The sequence below is a fragment of the Calypte anna genome, chromosome 2 (genome assembly GCF_003957555.1).
Source record: "Calypte anna isolate BGI_N300 chromosome 2, bCalAnn1_v1.p, whole genome shotgun sequence".
Lineage (NCBI taxonomy): Eukaryota > Metazoa > Chordata > Aves > Apodiformes > Trochilidae > Calypte > Calypte anna.
Genome location: NC_044245.1, coordinates 91,328,905 through 91,349,208, shown reverse-complemented (window position 1 = coordinate 91,349,208; position 20,304 = coordinate 91,328,905). Strand labels below are relative to the sequence as shown.

Sequence of the window (20,304 nt, the reverse complement as noted above, 5' to 3'; positions counted from 1 at the left end):
CCCATAGGTTAGTTGTGCTACATATAGGTGCCTCTTTAAGTGACTCTGCTGGGGTAGGTCAGCAGCTAGCAACCATCACTGACTTGAGTCCATCGAAGATGGGAGGTGAGCCTTTGCCTATCGTTAGTCCTCAGTTGTTAGCTGATGGTTAGCTGGAAAAATTGTAAAGGAGCCTGTAGGGGCCTGAGGAGCTGGATGACTGACAAAGTACCTGACTCGGAGCTCTGAATCTTAACTAAAGGGCAGTGCAAGGAAAAGCTCTGCAGCCAAGCTCTGCCCCATTTCTAGAAGGACATGAAGGTAGCCCTACAAAGGAAAGGAGAGTTGTTTTGAATTCATGGCAGCAAAGCCATGAAAATCTGTTTTGGGTAGCAACAGTCTTAAATTGGGCATGGTGGGATGTGCATCGTGTTCCTGCACATTTCATATGTCGAAAAGATTTCTGAGCAAGTTAGTAAATTTGAATGATTCTCTGAAATTCTCCCACAGAGAATGCCCTTCTGTGGCATGTGAGGAAGCCCTGCAGTCTTGGGGGAGAGGCAAACAGGCAAACAGGCACTTGCTAGCTAAGGCAGAGGCTAACAGCTTTGTTATACAAGCAATAAATGTATCAATTGTAGCCTAGAGGACTGACTTCTTTTCTGCAGAGAGAAAGCAGCCCTCTCTCACCTCTTTTCCACCTTCACCCTCCCTTTGGGCCTGATTTGAAAATTCCCCTTAGAGAGCAGAGCACTTGCCTGGATCGTCTCTCCTGAAGCCCGCTGAAGCCAGCAAAGGACTGGCTTCTAATAATCCCATTAGGACCTCCTGGAGAGAATGACTGTGATCCTATTGACATGATTTCAGGGAGCCTGGAAGGGATTCCTGGAAAACAACAGAAAGCAGGTCAATGACAGTGGAAGGTAAGAGGCTGTGGGTGAGGCCAAGACTACCTGGGGCCCATCGGGCATACTAAGGGGTAACTGAACCCCACAAGGGGCCACGAGCCAGAGCAGAGATCTCTTTTGCACTGCCAAACTGTTCAACCACAAAAATAAAAGGGTCCTATTTTCACTTCTGACTTATGGAAAATCTGCCAGATACACATCTAGCTCCCAGATATGGGACTAGGAACCGGGTGCTTCAGTGTGCTTATCCCAACACCATCCCTGATTTCTCCCATTCTTGGTGTACTTCACCCCAGCCCTGGCATCTCCATCTGCTACATCAGGGTGTCTTGGAGATTATTTTGGGAGCGTGAAGAGCATTTAGGGGGCTGGTAGATTCTTGGTAGTTTTCTCCTTGTCTGTTTCTGCCTGGCTGCTGAAAAGGAAGATGTGGTGGGTGTACACACAATCGTGGCATGCTTTGATGAGAGAGGGATGGTGAGGTGAGTAAACAATCTTCAGGCACTGTACATACTACATTTCATGTGCTCAGGGGTGGTTCAGCATCCCTTTAGGAAGCACTGGCTCTGTGTGTGCTCATTTCCAAGGCCCATCTTGGCACCCAAACCAAACCAAAGTGTTTTCAATATCCTCACAGAAACAGCAAACAAGCACCATGGGTCACAACAGGTCCATCAGCTTGCTGCTGCCAAGAGGGGTGACAAAAGGGATGTCTCTTCTTTTCATCCTTGTTCCACTGTTTTCCACATCCCAACCCCAGCACTCGCTGCCCAATGAAGCAGATTTTTATGCTGCCTGGGTTTTGTGCTGCTGTGGTGAGATGAATGGCCTCACTGAGACATCTGAGGGACATCACAGCCAGCATGAGGCCAGGCAGCAGGACAAAGAGCAGGAGGGAAAGGGGGTGCTGGAAAAGAGGCAACTGGTCCTAAGGTGCTGCTAGGGACCAACTCCTTCCCTGCAGGACCTATAATGTCACCACCTTCTTCCCTCCCCGGGTGTCAGCATGGCTGTGAATACCATTGCACTGAGAAATTAGGCCAGCTTAAAAATAACCTGAAAAAAAAAATGAAAAAGAGATTTTTTAATAATATTTTTACCCCATTTCTTTTAAAAGCTGTACCCAGCATGCCTCATGCCTCCAGTCCATTTCACTCCAACAGCTGAGCTGAGGAAGGATGGCATGGCAGAGGCTGGAGCTATCCTGCAAGCAGAGGCACTGATGCCTGTGAGACCATGATCTACACTGGGCTAAAGGTGTAACAGTGAATCTAAGCCACCCTCTCATCTCCACAGATGAGTAATGATCACGAGTGCCCCCAAAAGCAGCCACTTGTGAAGGCCACAGATTTACAACATAAGCCTTCTCAACTGAACATATTTATTAAAGATAAGCACCAGTGCTACGTGGTGCCTGCACAGCAAACACTCACTGGATAAAGCAAATACACAGGCAAATGTGTGCCATCCAGTTATGTTTAGTGTGTAGCACTAAGCTGGGCAAATACTCTTTGAGGTGATATGAGGTGTCGTGGCAAGCTACTGCTTCTCCATGGAGAGGACTGCATTGCCTGAGGAATATTTCTGCAAGAGCTCCAGAAATATTTCTTCCAGTCCCAGCACTGCTCAGTGCTACTGGTAACTTGAAATTTTGCCTATTTCGCAACAAAAACCAGAGTCAATCTTTCTGTTTCAGAAGCAAGAACTGCCCCCTGTGACAGGACAGCCCTCGGAGGTACCACCTGGGCTGCAATTAAGGACAATTTTTTGCTCTGCTGTGGCCAGCAGATAACAGTGCTGCACCATCTTTGTCCCTGGCTGAGCCTGGATGCAGGACATCCAACTCAGAGCCAGGGCAGCTTATCCACAGCAAGGATAAATGCTTGGGACAAAGAAGTTGCTTCAGGCAGAGCAGTGCCATGAGCACCACTGTTGGTGGTGCTCACACCCCACAGCCAGGAGAGAGTGGGAGCAGAAGGGGCTTGGGAGTAGCCACTCCTCGCAGGTTCAGGAGAAGCTGCAGAGAGGATGCACTTTGGCTGCCTCATGCAGTGATAAACATACTCCAGCCACAGCTGAAGGTACTTGAATCTTCAGTCAATGAGAGCCCAAACCTGGTGACACTCATCCCCAGCTCCTTAAGACTCTCAGCACAGCGCTGCACAACTGAGCTCTGCTCCAGCTTGCTGATGCTCAGCACTTAGCCACTCTACAGCTTCCAGAGTCAAACCTTGCATCCCTGTGTATGATGACATCTACCCATGCCAGCTGATGTCTAAAAGCTCAAACCCCCACCAGGAACCAGGACCCAAGAAACAAAGCGGAAACCACACAGTACTCTGGGGTCCATGCTGCAAGTTCTCATTGGTTTTGCAAATAACCTGCAGACAGTTGGGTTGCATGCTGTATACTGCCATTTATATACGAGGATTTGCATTAAAAGCTGGGTCCAGAGAGCAGAAAATCCCTTGCAAGTGCTCAGACCTTGTCCTACTTTACAAGGTGATTAACACCTCCACCAACAGCATTTGGAAGTATAGGATGATAGAAGCTAAACAATTTAACTGCACAAATATCAGTGATTCCTTAGAAAATAGGAGGAATAAAATCAAACATGAAGTTGAGTGTAAGTCATGCTCACATTGGCTATAAAAATGTAATTACCTTAGATTCAAAACTCTCCTCAAAATGCTAATATCCTCCACACAATAAATAACTTCTGCCTTAATACGAATGAAAGGTGAATGGGTTCTGCCTGAACAAAACCTTTGTGTCCACATGTGCAGGGCATACTGAAAGTATTTTGGTTTTCTTTTGCTTTGGGGAAACTTTAAAAAGTAGTGATTTTGGATAAGCAATTTACTTATTTTTTTTTGCTGAAGCATTGGGATGGCTTTAGTAGCTCAGACTGTCCTCAAGATAGTGTAAGGACTAGAAAGTGTGGAAGAAGTGCAATGGAAATGCAAATTGAAGACCTGCCAGGAGCTTTGCTTTTGCATAAAACAGTCAGAACTCAGAGCCCAGATAGGTTGCTGCTCTCTCATTATATATTATATATAATCCTGGTGATTCATGTGTTTCATTTCTGCACAGAAGAAAACTGTGATAAAAGGATGTAACAGAGTCAGAACTGACAAAATCTTCCAGTTCTGTTCAGTTACTTTTCAGTTGGTCAGGTTATACACTGACTCTATTGTACAAACACATTCTGATTGAAACTTATATTGCTGACACACCAGATATTTCCAAGTGACCTCACAAAATAGCATTGACTCTGCCCAGCAGCTGCAACCTCTTAGCCCAGATTCACATGGACAGTGGCTGCATAGGGGCATCATGTAAAAAGATTATTTATGATACCTGTATCTAGCAAATACACTTCAAGTGATGAGTATTCATCCCATTGTGATAATCTACTTTGTAGAGGGGGACTTATTTTCCTGCCTTTTAAACCATTCACAGGCCTCTGTGCTATTGACTACACAGTCTTTCCTCTGAATTTAACAGTACAGCTGCGTTCTGATTATACACATAGATGTAGTCAGTAGTAAAATCCTAGTGAGGCTCAGCCAACAAAGATTTACCCATATCTTTTGCTGTCCTTATCAGTATCCCTAGAGATGAATAATGCTAAGGGGATTTTGGTGCTACTGCAGGACAGTGACCAAGATTCAAAGTCTGCCTTCAGCAGTTACTCAGCATAATTCTACTGTCTTCTAGATTCAATATGCATTTGACTCTCATTATAAAGCATATTATCTAAAAGGGTATTAAATGCTTTTGAGGTCTGAGAATTCAACCTCAGCAGCAGAGCCAATGACTACACTTACATTTTTAAATCTATAGGGCTGGTGCACCATGGATATTTCATTTTTTAAAAGTCACCAGTCTGCTCACTGCTAATGTAAGTGTGTGCTGTGTAGGACATAATTAATATAATCAGCATTGCCCATTCTAAGTGCATGGCAGTTGAATGATAAGCCCATCAGCGGGTGATTCACCAGTGATAAGGTGAAATCCTATCAGTGCTTTTTCTCTTCCCTATTCATTCACAGCTTGCAGCAGGGAATGGCAAGATAATTGATGTCTCTGTCCCCGGGGGAAATAAAAGTCCCCTCTCCCAGCTTTCCTTTCAGTCTGGAAACAGGGAAACAGCTGAGCCTGAGCTAATGAGAGTGGAAGGGACCACCGAGCCCATCACTTCCACAGGACCGCCCACTCTGCATCACCCTCAGCATGGACTTCCACCTCTCCTAATGACAAAATATTTAATAAACAGTGTGGACTTCAATCCAAGTTAAGAGAGGGGAAATTCTGGCACAAACCCATTTGCTATATCTAGGCTGACTTTTGCAGTCATTTTTTTATTTGCTTTTTTCTCATGCCCAAATCTGGAGATGGTGTTTTTTGTTCAGCACATGACAAGGGGAAATTGTAAACCTGCAATAAGTACACCACTGGTAATGGTGCCCTTGATTCCTTTTATTCTTCTCTTGTGGCATCTACAGCTATTGCTCTGAGTCTGGGTTTTGCTGCTGGGTGTTAGAGAGCTGTCTGCAGCTGAGAGTTTGTGGAATAGAGGCTCTGAGGATGCTCTGAGATTCTGAATAATCCTTGATTAAGTGGGAGTATGGCGTAGGACTCAGTGACTGAAGGGATTCCTAGATAATCCTTTCCTATATTGTTTTTTTGTGTGACACAGGTTTCAAGGCCCATTCTGGATCTAAGAAGATGTAATCCCTACAGTGAGATGGTTTGCATGTTGTTCCTTCTGCTGATCTGTGGTCTGCAAGCTGTCTGTTAAAAACTAGAGGTAACTATGCAGGTTAAGGCAAGCTGAGGGTGCTCACTAAACTGATGTGAGTGGAAGGCTACAGAAATCAACTGATTCAGTTTTGCATGCTAAGAACGTTTTTCAAGGTCTAACAAATTAACTAGTATCTTCTTGAATAATGAGATAAAATAATATGTTCTTCTCTCCTCAGTGTCATGTTATGCTTATCAGACTAGCTGACCAGCTTAAAAAGGGAAACATTTTCATTGCTGCAAGATCCCATTTAGGAGCATGCATCTCCAATCCAGTAAGGGAAAAAACTGATTATTCCCTAGAAGCCATGTCCTCCTCCCTGACAGTCAATTCTTTCTGCTTTGCATTCATAAACCCAAAGAGCACAATTCAATTCTAAACTTACTCAGGCTCAGTTCAATGCTAAGCTCATTCAGTACATTTTCAGCTGGTGTTACTTTCTTTTGTAGCCCAGTCATTTTTAATATCATTTTTCCAACTTCTTCCTTGTGATTTAATTGAATCACCCATACAATATGAGGCCAGAACAGCCAGTAGCTGAAATAAACTGCCTGAAATTTATGGTTTCCATGTTCCCTAGACTCCTAGAAGGCACATAGGTATGTGGCTTGGATGATAATGTAGACATTCTTGTGGGTGGGTTTTTTAATATAAAAATTTGACAATAACATATGGGTAAGAGAGCTCCAGAGGATGATAAAAACCTTCATAAGAAATTTAATTATTTCATAAAACTTTTTAAACTTTTACGACAAAAACTCTTAGGCATTAGGGCATAGACTTATAATTTCTGGATGTGTCAGGAACACTTCCATGGGATGTGATCTCCAGGAAAAAAACCTGTAGAAAGCTGTCTTCTCCTGGTCACTGGAGTACATGAATTAAGACTTTCATGGCACATTTTATGCTCTCAGTGACTGGGCTGCTCCTTCCTTGTGCAGGGCAGCATTTGCCAGAGTTGTACAGGCATGTGAGCTCCATCTGAAGAGCTATTCTGGTTGCCAGAACAAAATCATGTGCATTTATTCCATTGAAGTCCACAGCTATGAGATACTCCCAAATAGCAGCATATGGCTACACTGACAAGCACATTTCCCAAGCCTACATCAGCCGGTGAAAGGCCAGCAGATCTGTGAGCTTCAAACATTAATTTTAGCATACAGAAAAAGAGCCACATGGGCTTACCAGCATGGCTGTGGAGAGCAGTAATGCACAGAGAAGTAGTTATGGCCAAGATGACTCCCTCTCCTTTGCATGGCAAATGTGGGAGCACCCCAGTCCCACGTAGGTGGGCATCAAAGCCACTGGTACCCCCATATTCCTGCCCTGACACAAGGAGGCAAATTCTTGCCCCATCTCTTAGAGCATCAGGAATCTTAGTTTAACCCACTGCAGCTTGTCCTGCCCTCTCTGGCAGCCTGAGGTGGGTTCTTTCCTCCACCTCTCACCTCTCATGCCACTGACTACCCAGAGCAATCTCACTGTTCACTGAGGGCTTTTTCTGCGTCAGTGACACCTGCGGTGATTCCTTCTTTTATGAGTTGTATTTCAATACCTTCAGTTTGGGTGGATTCAGGTTTTCCAATGCACGAATGAGTGTTTATGAAACTCATGCATCTTTTACAACTCCACTTAAGGCCATAGCTGGATTCTCTACTTTGTCATGCAGAAATCCCTGTGAGTGAGCACAAGGCACTGCTACCTGTTTCTAATAGATTAAAATGTTGACTTTGGGTACATTACTAACAAAATTTTTAGCTTTTCTTTCAGATAAAATTATTCCCAAGGCTTGATGTGAATAGCAAGACTTGGGCTTAATGGTTGCATTCCTATAGGAACCTTTTTTATGTTGTGTGTAAGGACATTTTCAACTAAAATGTTGCATTATTTGCTAGCACATCACTAGACACCCTGAACAGAAATTGCCTACCATCTGGAATAGCTCATGCTGTTTGTTCTGTGCCTCCTTCCCAAACTAGCTGAAGTACATAAACCAAAATGCAAATAGTAAGGGGGGAAAAAAACAAAGCAATCCAGGTCAATAGCAAATGGGAAAGAATATGTGGCTGTAAATGTTTATAGGACCTGATACCTGATGCTCCCACTGCAGTATAGTTCTATAAATTCAGTAAACATTCGTTGGCTTTCACACCGGGCGAAGTGCCAAAGTCAGTGTGGAGACTTTTAACTTTGTCTTTTATTTTCACTAAGCCTTTGGCTCTAACAGTAATCACAGAAATAATTACTTGGTAGTAGGTAAAGTAAAAGCAGCACTTTTCTGCCTTGTACTGCAATTAGCTTTCTTCCTGCCCTTTTTGTAGCTACTTTTTCACCAGAACTCTGGGTACCTGCCCTGTTTCATCAGTCAAGGAGACTCAAACTGCCCTTCCCTCTGCTTCACCTCCGCTCAGAGAAACACCTACAGCCACCTCACCCTTGCTGTAGCACGTGCCCAAAACCTAAGGAGAGGGAGATGTAAATGAGTTATTTCACTGTAATAACCCCAAGGAAAATGAATTTGATCCTAAATGGCTCCTGTGCACGACAGATGGGTTCAGGGTAGCTGACCTCATTTTTTTTCAGTTCCACCATTTGTTTCATGCTGGCAGCTGGAGTGAGCGTGCGCACGAACCCCACGCTGTGCCCTCCTGGATGCTGTTCCCTTGCAGCACTCGGAACACAGAGCAATCATGTTCAGCTGGCATTAGTGCAGAGAAGCAAAATTTGGTCTGTAACAAGTATGTATGAGTGTGGTTGAGGGGTCAGAATCCATCCGCCTAATTAGATTTGACGTTCATTCATTTCAAACTCACCCCAGTATGCAGAATGATCTTTGATTAGAAGTCAGCTCCAGTTCTACTCATCAGTGATTATTCTTTGTGTCAGTTAGAGATTTAATTTAAAACAAAGCCCCACTTCCACTCAAGTGCTGTCAAGTAATCCAAAGAAAAAGCATTTCTGAAAATCAACTGAGAATGATCTTCTGGCGTTTTAAACCCACCCTCCATCAAATCCCTAACAGTGGTTCAGCACAAGTGACCTGGGCATAATTAATCACACAGTTGTTTTGGCAGAGCTACACAGTAGTAAAGGTGAAATGCTTTGTGTTTCTCTGTTATTTATTCCTGTGCTAGAAGATAAACTACAAGAAGTGATCTTGTGAGAAGTAGTAAGACCAGCAGGAAGTAAAATGGGCTATGGGAATTGTTATGTCTAGCAGCAACCTGGCTGCTTGCTTCTCTACTTTTTTTAGGCTGAACACCACCCAGCTGACCAAGAATGTTGGGTCACAAAAAGCGATCAACCTACCCTGCACTTTAGCAAGCATTAGCAGTGAGGGAGGCCTAGGAAACCATGAACGGTGCAGGTGGCATCTCTTGTCCCCTACTGACCAACAGGAACACTTGGGTAAACATGAGAGTAAGATCTGAGAAGAAGCAAGGAAAGTCAGCCCTGATGTCTGTATGCATCACTGGTGGGAGTCTTCACAGGCTCCCTGATGACTGTGAGCAGTGACCTAAATTTGTATGGCAAGTGTAAGCAGTAGAGTGGCCTCACTTTCTCAGAGCGTGTAAGCAATGAACATAAACCCCATCTCTATGTCAGGAGAGAAAAGCAGTGACCCAACAGTGCTTAATATAAAATCATGCTTAAGAGTGCTGCTTTCTTTTATTACTTTGCACCAGTGTTTCTGCTGTTCATAAGCTTCAGCTAATGCAGATGGCCACAGCATGGGCAAAGGCAGCAAGCTGAGGCTACAGCATCTTTGCATCTGAGGGAAAAGTAAAGGCACTGAGTAAACGTGTGTAGGATGGTCCAGGCAACCACTGGGCTGTTCTAGAGATTAGCTGGTTTTCTTCATCCAAGACAGACAAACTGTTGCTGCACTCCCTATACACTCCAGGTACACTCCAGTATAAACACAAGTTAGCTAAATTAAGCAAAGAGGGGCTTTTCATCCCTGAAAGGAAAGTAAAACATCATTGTTGTCAAATCCTTCCAGTTGCTAATGAGATACAAACACTTTGCTGCTTCACTTTAAATACGTGGGATTAGGGTGACTTAAAATGCCTTGCATGTTTATACCATCGTTCTATTTCAAGAGGTGTCTTAGTGACACATTACTCACTAAAATATTGTTGCAGACCACCCTTATATGTTTTAGGATAGAACATCTTTAAAGGTGGACATTCTCTTCCTGGATACAAGTACTTCAGCCACTGATTTATTTAATCTTTTTGACACTTCGCAAGTGTGGCCATTTCAAGAGCACTGCCATAAAAGTACTGTTACTTCATTTATATTTGGCTATAGAATGTGTCTGAAGCTTCCTTCTGGTACATAAAGTAGTTGAACACTGTCCATGCACAACCCAGAGAGGCTGTGGGAGCTGATGTAGCTCTAGTCTCTTGGCTTTAGTTTATTTAAATTTAAGACTTGAATCTTTTGCTAGAGAAGGTCTCACACACATGACTTTAAAAACTTTCATTCAAAGTCATGGAAGAGGTTATTATTCTTCTTTTCAGTTTTAAAAACTCTCAAAGGCACAGGAGGCAATGGTGCACATCCAATACCACCGAATAGCCAAAACTTCCCCCAAGCCACCACCATCTTTTCTAGCCAGGATCATTAAAAGAGATGGAAAAAGCATCTGAAAGAGATGTGATGCAGGATGAAGGGTTAAGGGGGGGGGCTCTCTGCTGGGTAAAGAGTACTGTTGAAAAAGTTTGTTAATGATGCTGGTACTGGAGAAGAGATCTGATGACCAAGACTAACAGGGCACCTGAGCAAAACCAGGAAGGTTATCACTTTGTGCAGTTGCCCAGGAGACCTGGGTATCCCAGCTCCCTTTTCCCATGCTGCTGTTCTACATGGAGCAGTCACAGCCCACCAGCACAAAAAGCAGGACAGTTTTATAGACACACAAGTATTTCCAGGAACTGCTTGAAAAAACACCTAGAACTCTATGGGGAACTGCTGTCCTTGCTGCCCCTTTCTGAAACCACATCTCATTCCAGCAGCTATTAGGTTATATAGGATAGAAAAGCTGTTTCTACTTGAATCTGCAAGGGCTTCCTACTCCTTGGGGCAAAGGAGGTTATGCTGTTTGAGCAATTGCTGGCCCAGTTTGGCTTGTGCCAATTATCCCTCTCCCACACAATTACCAGGCACAGTTAGGGAAGAGGCATGAGCCCCAGGACCATTCCCAAAGTAGTCTCTATGCGCTTCCCTCTTTTGGAGGACAGGGGACTTTAATGCCATGAATACAGGCTGGCCAGTATCTCAGAACAATCCCAAATGCCTGTAGTTCACTGTCACAAACAGTGACAATAGAAATGTCACTGGAAAAGCCAATGGAAACCTGATGAAAATCCTACATATACAGTAAGTTGATCTAGTCAGGTTAAATTGGTAAATTTAATCTGTAATGAACACTGAAAAAAGAAATCTTGAGTTTAAAACGTCATACACCCTAGGATTAGTTGCCATTTGAGTCTTTTAGACACAGAAATATTACGGATAAATATTACGGATAATATTACTGAGCATGGATTAAACAGATCTGACAGCATTTATTGTGCTGAACTACAAGGTAATTATCTTGCTTAACTTTTCTGCACAAATTAAGGCTGTACACATCTTGGAACAGCCCTGATTTTCCACAGTCTGCCATTTTAAGGAAAAGCACACCAGAGCCATCATAGGCTACTGAGCAGCTGATAGGAGTAACCCCACAATTTGTCCTCCTATGCCCTCCCACTCTTTTATCCTTCTCTGCTGAGATGTCTGCATTTTCACTTCATTGTAATGGACCATCAGTCTGCATATAAGAAAAGGAAGATGTAATAATTTTATACATTGATGGAAATCTACTGTTGTCCTTTTGCCAATGGAAGCAATTGTCTTTCCTCACCTGGTTGCAGTGTGACATTCCCACAAGAAATAGAGTGGCTGGAGAACACAACGTGTACAGCGTTTGGTTTATGCTCATGGAGGAGCTGCTACACTGGATCCCCCCAGTGCCTCCTTCTTCTGTACTAGAAAGGAAGATTATTTTCTTTTTAAGGGTAGAGCCAGGAAAGACTGGGGAAAAAGCAACCCCCATGGAGGATAACTACAGATGAAAAGCCATTTAACCTTCAGGGAGCTTAAGCTTTCAGTGTAGTGCATGGAAATCTAATATATTGCAAGCACTTCCAGCCCAACACCTGCGTGCATGGAAACAAGGCTTTGTGGTCTAGCTGCCATCTGGGGAGATAATGGCAGGCAGCATCTCCCTCTGATGGAAAATAATTCAAAACCTTGGTACATGCAGGCAGAATTTTAAGCTGATTACTCTCCATCCTCAGCTGAAGTCTTAGCATTTTTAATATGGCTTTCGTTTGGTTTCATGTAGGGCAGACAACTAAGTGAGCATTTCCAGCTCTTGGTTTTATTAGTCTGAACGCCTAATAAACTAACCATTCATTCTGTTTATTTTAGCAGATGTCTATTCTTATCAATAAGATTTTGTGTATATCTAAGTAGATGTGGCCTGCTACTGTTACACTGAATTCAGGAAAATGCCTCATGGTTCAAAGAGCACCTCACAGTCCATTGCTTCCGACACCACAATCATCCCTGTGCAAAACCCAAGGCCCTTCTTTGAACTAACAAAGCGGTGTTTTGCGGATGTACTGAACAAGACAAGAAAAGGGCAGTCATTCATGCAGGACTTGACACATTATACACTTAATCGAGCACATTTTTTCAACAGCATCATCACCCACAGACATGACTCTATGTTTGGGAAAGCACAGGGTGGCTGTGGCTACCAGAATCCAGCCATGCCAAGTAGGAATGAAGGGAGACAAAGGTGTCTCCACACCCAGGGAGAGTCCCTGGAAAAAGACTGCTTGTGGGGATGTTATTGCACAAATCTATAACATAAACACTTAGTTTTGCATTTTTAAACCAAAACATCTTTAAATTAAATGCCAACAGAGGATGTCAAGCTGCTTAATTATGGTAAAGGCCCTTCGCCTCATGTTAAATGATTAGAAAATGCCCCTGGGACTTTGAACCCTGAGCTGCATCCAGCATCCTACCTGCTTGGTAGGACCAGTGCCACCATCTCAGCCCCAAGCACCAGCTTCTGACACTTCTGAGGCATCTTACAGGGATGCATTCACTACAAACCACATTTTTCCTGTGTTTTGCCTCTGTCTTCTAGGAGACATAAAATGAATTTGACAAAGAGAGAAGACAACTCAATGAGGGACAGATAGAGTTGTTTTGGCTACTCGAACTGCAAGTAGATAAGTTGGGGAAAGAGAAAGGAAGCTGCAGTGTTCAACCTTGTCCCGCCTGTCTAAACACAAACCTCCTGCAGCTATTTGCAGGTGCTTATTTGCCTGTCTTTCTCCAACAGATTTCATTGTAAATGAGTTCCTTCCTTTGGCCAGCTTGAATAGAAAGGTTGAAGTAGTAATAGATAGGGTTGGTCTAGCCTGCTCTTTCATAGAGGTGAAGGCACGAGCTAAAACTAGAACCTCAGTGACGAATAGATAGATTTTTCTCTGCCACAATGGCTTTTTGGAGTTGATAGATGGCTTTCCTGCTGGTGATGGTTTCAGGACAAAATCAAGTCTGACAAATTGCTGGACATTCCAGATAAATTGGTTTTTTGATTAAAAAAAAAAAAGTTCCTTGCAGAAGGGCTTAGTTGAAACAGAGCTGGTGTCACTGAAGGGCTATCAGCAGGCTGCCTAACCTGGGAAGCTCTAGTTGTTGCAGCTAATCAGACTGCTGAAAGTCCAGAAAAGAGGGCAGGCTGTGAGCAATGGGACAGCAGTAATGAGGTGGCTGGCTCTGCCAGGCAAGGTCATCTTACTGGAGGCATCAGAGACCAGAGAGCTTCTGATGCTTTGAAAGGTCTGGAAGATAAAATGTATTATTGTGAGTATTTCATGTGTTGTGCTGGTTCCAGACAACTGTCAGCTTCAATTTGTTCCTCCCATTGAAAAGAAGAAAGATGCTAGAATATTTCTGTGCTAATCCCTCATTTCTTTTGTGCTGGTTGGAGGGTAAAAATTAGAGGATACATTTGTAACATAGAAACACAGCAGAAAAAGACAACTTTAGAGAAAAACCCACACACAGTTCTTGCGTCACACTCAGAAGAGTCACTTTCTTACTGAGGCCACTGGGTGCAGAGCTTGGATGCAAAAAACAAGGCAAGGTCTCTGCTTGTGGCTGCCAAAAGGTAATTCAAGAGCACTCAGGAATCTGCTCTTCTCTGTGCCTTCCAGGGAGAGGGGCAGTGTGTACTGGGATCTGCTTTTTGATCATGACTGGAATACATCTTGTTCCTGGAGCCTCACTGCCACTTCCTAATTAATTTGGACCTGATTGGGGACAGGGGTCCTCTTTCTTCCCAATTGCACCAAAGCCAGCAACAAAGACACTTCAAAGCTAAAGCTGCATCCCCTGGATTCAGATCTGTAGCAACAGGACAAGGAGTAATGGTTTTAAACTAAAAGACAGTAGATCAGACTAGATATAAGAAATACATTTTTTAAGATGAGGCTGGGGAAACACTGGAGCAGGTTGCCCAGAATCCCTGGAAACATTCAGTGTCAGGTTGTACAGGGCTCTGGGCATCCGGATTTAATTGAACATGTCCTTCCTCATTGCTTGATTGTTGGACTAGATGACCTTTAAAAGTCCCTTCCAACCTGAACAATTTTATGAAAGCTGAAGGAAAACTTCTGCCCACTTGCAATAAAACAGGATCATAAAGTAGTGAGAGCAGACAAGTAGTGCTCACCTGCAGGAGGATGCTCAACCATGTTTTGGCATGGTGGCTGTTGCCAAATCAGTGTAAAACCAGCTTCAGGAGAGGTTTACTTTTTACCGTCTGCTTCCTTTCCCCTGGAAATACCTGCCCAAAGCAGGAGTCAGAGCAACAGCTTTGTAGCAGAGGAGAAGGATGGAGTCAGCCCCAGCCCAGCCACAGAGCCCACCTGGTACAGGTGAGGGAAAGTTCAGCATTAGCACCGAGGAGTGGAAATAAAGCTACTGAACAGCTATGACCAGGAAAACAAGCAGTTTCTACTTTGATCTGGGGTATGCAGGGAAGGACAGTCATGGGGCTCACAGTGAGCTGGCTGCCCAGGCTTAGCCAAGCCATTCCTGACATTAGGCAGAGATATAGAATATGATCTGGTTTACTTCATCCGGGGTTGGCTCCAACTGCTGCTCTCCTCCCAGCCCTCTGATGGGGAGTTTGTAAAGCCCATCCCACCGTTCCTCTTCAGGATGTCCAGATTGTCTGCCCTCCTGCCTTGCACTGACAGAACTAAATTCTGAAGGGCCACATGGGAAAAAAAGATGTTGGCAACTCTGCTATAGGAAGGAAATAAAATTCCCATTTACACTGCTGCATATCCAAAGTAGAGCCACCACAGTTTGTGAAGTCCCCTAGAGCAAAACTTCTTCTGCTGTCAAAAGACTTTAAATTTGATTTTAAATTCACAGTGGGCCCAGTTCTTTCTCTCTGCCTTCTAAAAGGGCAAGCACAGCTCAGAGTCAGTGACACAATCTATGCAAAACTGGCAGGGGGAAAAGTAGTCAGTGCATGCTCTTTCTCATTATTGTTTTGCAAATCTCTTACTGAGAAATTCCTTTAACACCTCCCACCCCACCACCAGAAAAGCAGCAAGCACTGGAAGCTGAATGAACAAAACAGTGACCTCCAAGCACCTGCTAAGTGGGAAAACGACTGGGTTTCTTAGCAATTTGCTAATAAAGTCATCCAGGAACCACATAGCTTGGAAGAGATGCCACAGGCCCCTGGCCGATCCTCATTATGTCCTGGTTCTTTTTAATGAGCCCATGCCAGGAGCATGGTTCAGGCATCATTTGCCTCACCTCCTTCTCTGGCTGCTTTCAGCTGATGCTCTGTGCTGGTTGAATGGCCACAGACACAAGCCACCCATCTACCCCCTGCTTGCAGCTTAGCTTGACTGATGAAAACTACCCCAGTAAGTGGGTTGTCCATAAGCAGCTTGTCACTGCCACACGTATAGCATGGGGGGGGGGGAGAACCAGTCAGACCAGCCATCCCTTTTTTGGAAAAAGCCAAGGCTGCCTTTAGTTCTCACTCCCCAGTGGGGAAGCAAGGCGGCTTTCCCCAGAAGCGGATTTTCCCAGCAGTGTGCTTTGTCTGGAAGTTATCTTTCTGCTTGCTTGGGTTTAAAAATACCAAAGAGCAAAATGTAATGCTGCATGGCACTTGAATATACTGCTGAGCTTTGAGAACATACTTTTTACTGCTCTCACCCTAGTACCTGTATTACGTCTGTGGGTAAAACAGCCATGTGCCTTGAGACCACAGGGAGGTAAAGAAGCCTTCTTATTTAGGGATCTTCCTTCAAAAACCACACACTTCTCCCCTTGCACATTCCCAAGTGCTTAAGGAATATTAATTTGCTGAAGGAAAACCTCTAAAATGTACCATCATTCTGAAGAGGAGTAGAGACACAGAAGAGCTAATTGCTCTGTTCCATAGGCAGGTTCCTAGAAAGAAATTCTACCTGTTGTTTCTTATAAAGAAAAACAACCCCCACCAAAAAAAAAACCCCAAAACAACAAACACCCCCCCAAGAACTCCCAAAACCAAAACAAAATAAAAAATACCCACATAAAAGACCAAAAAGAACCCCAAACCCCCAAAAACAAACCACCAAACAAAACCCCCAAAGCCCACATACTGTCAAGAAAATGCTTCCTGGATGTCAAAAGTTAAACCAGCATGAGGTTATGAATGCTGGGATTTGAAAAGTCCACACTGCACAAGTGCCAATCTGCACTTGCAAGCAGCACTAATACCATCTTAAGTGACTGTCCTAGTGGTTTACTTACTGGCTTAGAACATGCTGAATTCACAGAAGATAGATTTTGCTACCTTTAGACTCCCACCATGTAACGTATATCCACCCACACTTACTCCAGTGTGGAGCAATCTATCATGTTGTTCCTTTATGGTTAATAAAGCAATGCTCTAACCTGTCCTGATGGATACTTCCCTTGAGCCTGGCCACCATAAACCAGCTCACATTATGTGTCTTCCCAGTGTGGGAAGATCTCAGAGATAGCTGGTCAGCAAGCATAAATATCTTCCAGGAAAGACACCTTCCTCTTGCCTCCTTCCTCAAGCCCCCTGTTTGGATATGCTTCCACTTTCTGTTTATTCAGGAGAGAGATGCTTGTGAAACCTAATTAGCCACTGGAGAAGATGAAGATAATGTTTCTGTTTGGGAGTATGTTCCCTGCCCCGGGCTCCAGCTGCGTGACAGCAACTCAAACACGGTAATTAAGATGAGCGTGGCAGAATGCACGACCAGATTAATGAATGTAGAAACTGTGCTGTAAATACATTCAGCTCTTCCCAGCGAGATGTATAAAAAGGGTGCAGAAGCAGAATGGCCACGGGCACACAAACACACACAGAGTTTCCAGAAAGCTTTTCGAAACTTTGAATGAGAGACAGCAAAATACTCAGTTAACACAGCAATAGAAAGATCAGTCATAGGATTTAGGATGACCTTTTGTAACCAGGGCATTCAAAGGTAAACTAAAGTGCAATGACAGTGTGTAATATGTTTGCATCAGTTCTTGGGAATAAGCCAGAGACTGAAAGAAGAATTTAAGAGGGTCTAAGCTCTCCTCCAACTAGTAATACCATAAAAGCTCACTGGAAATAGAAGGACGAGACCCGAGGAAACGCCAAGACTTTTGGGGTTTGGACGGAAACCAGGCTAAGCACTTCCACGCGCGACGAGAAGACATTGAACCAGTTCCCCTGTCAAGCGGACAGCCACAACCAGGATTTTCTTCACGTTCCCAGCCTAATAGCACAGTCAAGAAGCCCCACAGAAGCCCATTTTCACTCCTCAAAAATCTGTCCCCTCCTCACAGGTGGACAGAGGGGACAGAACCCACTCCGGCTATGGTGGCTCCTCAGCCCCACAGGTTCGGCTCGGCCGCGGCCAGCTCCGGCACCAGGCAGCCTTCGTTCCATCCCACCCGGGTTTTTATGTCCCCCCCTTCGTCTCTCCCCCCGAGCGCGGCCGGGTACCTGTTGGTGCCGGTGAGGCTGCCCGCTTACAGCCCGACCCGGTGCGCCGATCGCCCGCCGCTTCCCAGCGCTCCCCGGGCACCGCCGCCCCCCATACCCGTCGGCGACGCCGGCAGCCAGAAAACTAATAATAACTTATAATAATTTAAAAAGAATAAATTATAATAATTTTAAAAATAAAGAAAATAAATAAAAAGGAAAAGAAGCGCGGTGGCAGCCCGTCGGCGATCGCAGCCCACCGCCGCTCTGACAGCGAGAGCAGCCGCTGCCGGCTTTTCCTTGCGGAGCTGCGGGAGGGACGAGGAGGAGGAGGCGGAGGAAGAGGAGGAGAAGGCGGGGGCACTGCTGAGCTGCGCTGCGCGGCCGCGGCCCGCCCCCGCGGGCGGCGCGGAGGGGTGCAGGGAGGTGCGGGGTCCTCTGTGGACAGCCCTGTGCGGACCCCCAGGCGGAGCGGTGCGGAGCGGTGCGGAGCGGTGCTCGGTTCCTCACAGTGCGGAGGTCCCTTCCCCCGTCGCTCCCTAGATCGTCCCGGGTGGATGCGTTGCCGATGGCTCTGCACCTTTTTTTGGGAGAGGCGGCGGAGCGACACTTCCCCTTTTTTTACTCGGCGTTTTTTGCCAAAAAAATGGGACATCCGCAGAATGGCCCTGGGCCGTCTCCCGGGGAATGGTGAGGGAAGGGGCCGCCGCCGCTCCCTGTGGCCCGTGGGCTGCTCGCTTGTAGCCTCCGGTGCCTTCAGTAGCATGTGCGAAAAGCAGGCTCTAAATTTGGATATTGGAAAGGCTGCAGAGAGCAGTTAAAGATGAATATAAATGAAAGAACATTGCAAGGAACAGAGCTTAATATTTCTTCCTTGAAGCATCTTTCCCATATTACCCTGAGCGAGATGAAAAGGCAGGAACACTGTAGTTTCCCAGGCATTGTGGGGTATTTTCTTCAAATTCTTTCTTCCTTCCAAAACATGTAGTCCTAGTTACTATAAATACGTCTCTCTATAGGAGTAAGGACTCTGGATATATTGATCACCAGCCTTAGGACTTTTCCATTTCTTTTCTGCAGCTTTTTTTCACAGATGGCTGAGGCCATCACCCATGTTGTATTCTCTATATGATTTGCTGCCCCTTTTACAACATTTGAAGCTCTTTCAACAGACTCTCCCCTGTGTCTCCTAATGAGCTGAAGTGCTTCTTTTTGAGAGGCAAATTAATAATTTGGTAAATGGGCACTATATGAAGGGGGCTTGAGGAAGCCATTCTGATACTCTCCCTGTATGCCTGTGTCTTTCCCTATTTGGGTCAGGATAGGAAGACTCATCCTTTCAAACACAGATGTTTTTCATGGAGCACACAGACTGGTAACATATGTATGGAGGAGTTTAGGAAATGACAATGAAGATTAAGAGTTATGGTTTCACAGGGCATTTTGCATGAAAAAAAAAATAAATCTCACTGAATTAAAAAAATCCAAGCTGCCAATTCCAGCTGACCTATCATTTCATGTAATTTTCAGCAGTAATGATGAACATTTGTTATTTATACTGTCTGCTGAATTTTCAGCACCCGTGTAGCCTTAGGAAGCAGAAATGAGAAAACAAATCTAAACTGAGGAAACACAGAAGATGCTCTTCACACTGGCATGCAGACCTCTGGGGCCTAAGGGCTGTTTCCAAGGTTTCTGAGTTCAGATGGGCTCTACAGCAACCACAGTGGTAGCTTTTCCAGAGACACTCACTTTCCCACTGGAAAAAGTGTAGGGACTCCAGCCAGCTGGTGCTAGCACTGTAGCTGCAGGGTGAACTTTTTAAGGTGACCTTTGTGTGGCTCTGACTGAATTGCCTGTACCCCTGTTTCTTGAGTTTCAGATAAGATGTAAACTTGAAGGCCAAGTTGGAGAAGATGCTTTCTGGAAAAAGCAGCTGTGAGCTTCAGGCTCTGGAATGCCAGGGAAAGAAGAGAGGGAATATTTGTGGCAATGCTGAAAGCTATAAATGTCTCATCATGCATAGTTAATATGCTTTTGAGTCCATTTCAGCCTTTTAGGGGGTGGCAGCTCTCACTGTGGAAGCCTGGTTAATTTCTTAAAGGTTTTCAGTGCCATATACTAATTGCAGCATCTTACTCCAACCTTGAGCCTCCTACAGTAGTTCTTAGCAATTACTCTGGGTGCCCATGCTGCAAATTCCCTCTGGCCTTTTTGGTCTTATCTTGCAGGAGCTTTCTTGAACTTAGAGGTGGAAGATGCAAATACGTCATTTATTTGCAGCCTCTTCTTTCAAGGAAATACTCTCTATCCTATGCAAATACATGTTCTAGGGATGTATGAACTGGTTCTCTTGGATCCTTAATTCGGTTTTGCATAACAAATGCAGAAAGCTGATTTCCTTCCCTCTATCACCCCCCAACTCTACACACATTCCCACTTCCCTGCTCCCAGTGCTGCAGCTTGCCAAAACTGCCTAGAGACTGAGTAGGTTTATGGATGCTCTAGAT

General features: G+C 44.7%; 1 protein-coding gene across 3 annotated transcripts in view; it reads right to left on the bottom strand.

The window, feature by feature from the left end:
• Positions 1 to 20,304, bottom strand: part of RIPOR2 (RHO family interacting cell polarization regulator 2) — a 68,940-nt gene that overhangs the window by 33,954 nt on the left and 14,682 nt on the right. For 2 of the 3 annotated variants that reach the window (XM_008505482.2, XM_030444859.1), the window contains exon 2: positions 738 to 864. In XM_008505482.2, the coding sequence (XP_008503704.2) occupies positions 738 to 864 (127 nt within the window). Of the gene's footprint in view, positions 1 to 737; positions 865 to 17,815; positions 18,690 to 20,304 lie in introns of those variants that run through there. The other variant, XM_008505483.2, reaches the window with a different exon arrangement.